General features: G+C 34.2%; 1 protein-coding gene across 1 annotated transcript in view; it reads right to left on the bottom strand.

Annotated features, from left to right (window-relative positions):
• LOC121021215 (olfactory receptor 4K1-like) overlaps positions 1–2,647 on the bottom strand; it is a 5,328-nt gene extending 2,681 nt beyond the window's left edge. Inside the window, exon 1 of the mRNA XM_040461452.1 lies at positions 2,637–2,647. Coding sequence (XP_040317386.1) covers positions 2,637–2,647 — 11 coding nt within the window. The remainder of the gene's footprint in view (positions 1–2,636) is intronic.
• Between the last annotated feature and the right edge of the window lie 3,150 nt (positions 2,648–5,797).

Genomic DNA, 5,797 nt, shown 5'->3' on the forward strand with positions numbered 1-5,797 from the left:
AGAGCAAAGGCATATTGACTGACCAGGTGATCAGAGAAAGCCATCACTAGGAGGGTTACATTTTCTCCCACACCGGGAAATTAAGAGCAAGCCTTGACACAAAGGGCATAATAGCAAGCTTGGGCAATAACTTCTTCATGTGAAATAAGCTTTCTCTTGGGAAACATAAGTATAATTTTAGCAGATCTGTTAGAAATTAAATGAATGAGAATTTGACTTTTACCTTATTGTGGAATTAACAAATGCATAATTATCTTTTCTGCATAGTATTCTACCTCATAGGCTTAAATATGTCCACAGTTTTCAGGAACTATAAATTCAGTCTTTACAATAAGGACCTGTATTTAAAACTATCCTTTTTATTTTCTAGAATGAAATATGGACATAATAAAAATTTATTTCCAAGTTTTTATTTCCATACATACACACCTATAAACAGATTTGAACGGCAATTTATTTTCATTTGAATGTGCCAATTTTTTCATTCAAAATTAAAATGAAATAATTTGTGATTTCCAGAAGGAATCCTTTGAAATGAAGCTCATGGTCAGATCTCAGAATCTGGGAAGAGTTCCCTGTGTGTCTATATTAACACTCAGTGATAACTAGTTGAGATGATTTATTTATTCATGACATGACTTTCAAGTATTGAGGCCATTTAAAAATATAAAAATTACTAATTACTTTTTTAATAATACCTCATAGGATCTTATGCCTTTTGAAACCTCTTTTTGTATTATAGCTCTGTGTGTACAAGGCCTGAAGACAGTTTGCCAAGTGATAAATCTATTAACCAAAGTTTTCTGATCTTAAACCATTCCTCTTTGTCTACAGTTAGTTTTATTGAAGTGACTTCATTTAGTTCTAGAATTACAGGAAGAATTTCTCTAAAACCATTCTAAAATGATTTTTTTCCATATTGAGATAATCATATTCTTATTCACACTTGTGTAGTCAGTCAGTCTTCATAGAAAGGCAGATAGTGAAAATTTCCACAGTATGCCATAATATACATAGCACAAGTTTGAGATCAGAAAATCTGAGTTCAATTCCTGGCTTCACTACTAACTCTTTTTCTTAGTGTTTATCCATTTGTTCCAGCTTATTGAGCACCTACTATGATTATAGGCCAAGCACTCTGTAGGCCTGCAGATATAATGATAAAACAGAGAGGATAGTTATCTTCATGTAATCACTGCAATTCTCTGAACTTTGTGTTTGTTACAGCATACATTTGAAAGAGGTGTGCAAACTATGAAGTGATAAATATTAGTTGAGTGAGCATACTATTGTGTTTAAAAATCAGATAATAAAATTTTACCTCTACTCAGGTAAAGTCAATCTGAATGTGAAAATATCTGCTTCTGAGCAGATCAACAATCTATGAGATTTTTAAAAATGAAAAATAAGATTAAAATAAAATATTAGAATGAAATAATTTTTCATTAATAAATTTATATAATTTATTATAACAATGAAATGAAAGTTTGACAAAAAGGAGATACTTAAAAAGAGCCAGGTAGTGTTCTTTACAGATGTCTGTATTCATTTGCAGTTACTTCTACTCTTTAGAGTTCTTTTTTTTTCTTAATTTTTTTATGTTTATTTTTGAGACAGAGAGAGAGACAGAGTGCGAGTGGGGGAAGGGCAGAGAGAGAGGGAGACACAGAATCTGAAGCAGGCTCCAGGCTCCTGGCTGTCAGCCCAGAACCTGATGCAGGGCTCAAACTCAGGAACTGCGAGATCATGACCTGAGCCGATGTCAGACACTTAGCCAACTGAGCCACCCAGACACCACTAGTCTTTAGAGTTATTAAGCTCTAACCTATAAATGAAAATAGGGTAAACCAAGCTAGCTATCCTTGTGAAAAAGAGAAAGGAATTTTTTAATGTTTCATTATGATATTTATTTCATATTTAGAATACAGAGTTAAATAGTTCCCTGTCTTGGACATCAGGCTATCCTAGAAATAATCTTTCTTGGTTCCTGACTTTGGAAACTAACCAATTGGAAATTTCTACCTAAGATGAAAATACACTGAAAGCAAAACCAGACTTCCATTTAAAAAGAAATATGAAATTTATATGTGGTAATTTTTGGACTCAGAAATTTATTTTTCTGAGCCAGAAGTTTAAAAGTATTCCAGTTAAACAGAAAAACAGAAGTTTACAAACAGGAGGTCAAATTGTTGAAGTTTCTTTGGGTGAAGCTCTAGGTTTTTTGGCTCAGATTCATAAACACAATAATTTTTTTGTGATGGTTCTAGAGAGAAAAGAGTCAATGAAAAGAGTCAATGGAAGACGTGGAAGAGAAAGAAGATAGCCTCACAGTAAAGAACCATATTTATATGAGGAAATCTGCTTCTTGCCCCTGTGTATATAGTTAAATTGGAGAAAGGCTTTTGGATATGAAGGACTCAATTTAGTTGCCTTACACTGATATATGACTAATAATTACATAAATATGTATGATACAAGAGACTGCAAAAGAATAGAATTTGGAAAAGGTCCTTAATAAGAAAGAAAGATCAAATTATAGTATTCTATATTGGTAAAATGCTGGAAAGAAAGAGCTTCTGCTAATCATAACAGCCAGCATTTTCTTAGTCAACTTCATACAAAGCACTGTGCTAAACACTTCATCCATTATCTCATTTATTCTTACAACAATGGCACAAAAGAAGGACTATTATAATCCTAACTATACAGCTAAATCTTAGCAGTACAATTAGTGTCATCAGGGCATAGTGCTAGTCAATAGGAATTCTGTACCCAAAAAACACATATTTAAACACTACATATATTACTATATTACTAATATATATCTTACTTAATTATATATATTACCTGATAACTAAGATTCTATCAGGGGAAGTCTACCTGGTTATTAAAATGACAGTTTTGTGCCCCATTCCATTCTCTATCATTATCTCTGTACTTTGAAAATTATATACCAGTATGCTTACTTTTTCCTGGGTGTCTCAATCTGTCACCTGTGTTAGCAGTGACAATAACCAGACATAGTCTGATATTTTGTTTCAGATTTTAGAATCTCATCAACAAGCTCCAAATTCTCATGCTCAAGAAATCCAAGTCATCTTAATTCTAGTAATAAGTTTAACCTAGAATCCCTTTAACTCTCCAAATGATAACCTTTATATTTAATTTTTTGCCTGATGTGATTAATTTCCACATACCAATTTTGAGAAAAATGCCAGGAGAGTAATAACAGGTTGAAGAAGATAAATCTCCAAACTTTTCTTTTTAAAGACTGAGTCACAAAAGCCCATAAAACAAGTATTTAAATACCATAGTACATGCTATATATCTTAGATAACCAGTACCATGGATTGCAGTAGCCAAGTAACGAACTTCCTTTATGAAGTGAAGTCATCTTGCTGTGGGAGTTATTACAATTTCAGTTGGTTTACCCAAAAACTAGATGGTAAGAATTTTTAAATTGTCTATAATTACAAATGTGGCATATATCACAAGGGGGAAATTTAGTGACCCAGAAGCTTACAACAGCTACATTTACTCTCATTTAATAATCAGTTTCCCTTCATGTGATTTCTTTTCCATTGTTTAGAGTGACTGTACCCATAAGCACTAGGTCTTATGCTCAGAACCTGAAGGAAATCTAATCAGAAAAAATGAAATCTGACAGTGGGGCTAAGAGAATTGGAATTTTGTTTTTTCTAATTCTTCACTTCTTTCTTTTCACGGAAATATTTATGATTAAAATTTTAAACTCCATACTACACAATATGCTACCAAAAAAAAACCCTCCAACTTTTTCAGTTGTCATTGCTCAACACCTGGCAATACATTAGAATCAGAAAGAAAGCTTATTTGGGCATACATGGATTGAACTGCTTATGTACACATAGCTTGCTTTTTAACATTGTGGAAAGATATTTCAGAGCAATAGAGGGGCTAAAAAGGTCTACAGAGAAGAGCAGGTTACAGAGAGAACATACTTAATGTTGAGACACAGGGGAACTGCCCCGAAAATTTGGCAAGTCTAATGGAGGAGCCCCGACTTCTCTTAGTTCTTAGCTAATAGACCACATACCTTCTTGGCATATTCCCTTTAATATTTCACAGGATACTTCAGTTCTTCTGTTTCCAAACCTGTTTGTCCTTTACTCTGCCCCATCCCAGCTAATGGTATTTCTCTTTCCTGGGATTATGGTCAGAAACTTAGCTCCTTCCTTTTCTTCAGTTCCTTTTCAACCCTGCTTTTCCTTCCCCCCAAATATTCCTGATTTATCTACTTACTTCCCTCTTAACTCCATGGCTAAACCTTTGTTACCTTTCCCGTTAAGTGTCTCAAAGGCCTTCTAATGGTTTCTACCTTGTACCATTGATGTTTTCCAATCAGGCTTGTAATGCAATATACTTCCTTCTGCGGACTGCCTTTGCTGCATTCCAAAAGTTTTGGACTGTCGTGTTTTCATTTTCATTTGCTTCCATGTATTTTTTTTTGTTTCTTCTTTAATTTCCTGGTTAACCCATTCATTCTTTAGTAGGATGTTTAGTAGGATGTTAAGCTTTGTATATTTGAGGGCTTTCCAAATTTTTCCTTGTGGTTGACTTCCGGTTTCATAACATTGTGGTCTGAAAATATGCATGGTATGATCCTGATCTTTTCGTTCTTGTTGAGGGCTGATTTGTGACACAGTATGTTATCTATTCAGAAGAAGGTTCCATGTGCACTTGCAAAGAATGTGTATTCTGCTGATTTAGGATGAGATGTTCTCAATTTATCTGTTAAGTGTGTCATTCAAAGCCATTGTTTCCTTATTGATTTTCTGTGTAGTTGATCTGTCCATTGCTGTAAGAGGGATGTTAAAGTCCCCTACTATTAATGCCTAGGTTTCTTTATGTTTATTATTAACTGATTTATATATTTGGGTTCCTCCAATTGGGGGCATAGGTATTTATAATTGTTAGCTTTTCTCGATGGGTAGACCCCTTAATTATAGTATGATGCCATTCGTAATCTCTTATTATTGTCTTTGGTTTAAAATCTAGTTTGTCTGTTGTGAGTATAGCTACTCCAGCTTTCTTTTGGCATCTATGAGCATAATAGGTATTTTTATGTCCCTTTACTTTCAATCTGCAGGTTTCTTTAGGTCTAAAATTAGTCTCTTATAGGCAGCATATAGATGGATCTTGTTTTTTATCCATTCTGATAACCTATGTCTTTTGATTGGAGAATTTAGTCTATTTACATTCACAGCAATTATTGAAAGTTATGAGTTTACTGCCGCTGTGTCACCTGTAGAGTTGGTGTGTCTGGTGATGTTCTCTCCTCCATTCTGTCTTTGTTGCTTTTAGTCTTTTATTTCTCCACTCAAAGAGTCCCCTTAAAATTTCTTGCAGGGATGGTTTAGTGGTCACAAACTCCTTTAGTTTTTGTTTGGGAAAATCTTCCTCTCTCCTTCTATTCTGAATGACAGCCTTGCTGCATAATGAATTCTTGGCTGCATATTTTTCCGATTCAGCACATTGAATATATCCTGCCACCCATTTCTGACCTGCCAAGTTTCTGTACACAGATCTGCTGCAAACCTAACCTGTCTTCCCTTTTAGGTTAAGGACTTCTTTCCCTTGCTGCTTTCAGGATTCTTTCCTTGTCTGTGTATTTTATAAATTTGACTATGATATGCCTTAGTGATGGTCAACTTTGTTGAATCTAATGGGAGTTCTCTGTGCTACTTGGATTTTAATGTCTGTGTTCTTCCCCAGATTAGGGAAGTTTTCAGCTGTAATTTGTTTAAGTAAACTTTCT

Source organism: Herpailurus yagouaroundi, unplaced genomic scaffold (assembly GCF_014898765.1).
Source record: "Herpailurus yagouaroundi ecotype Mexico unplaced genomic scaffold, PumYag 258, whole genome shotgun sequence".
Taxonomy (NCBI): domain Eukaryota; kingdom Metazoa; phylum Chordata; class Mammalia; order Carnivora; family Felidae; genus Herpailurus; species Herpailurus yagouaroundi.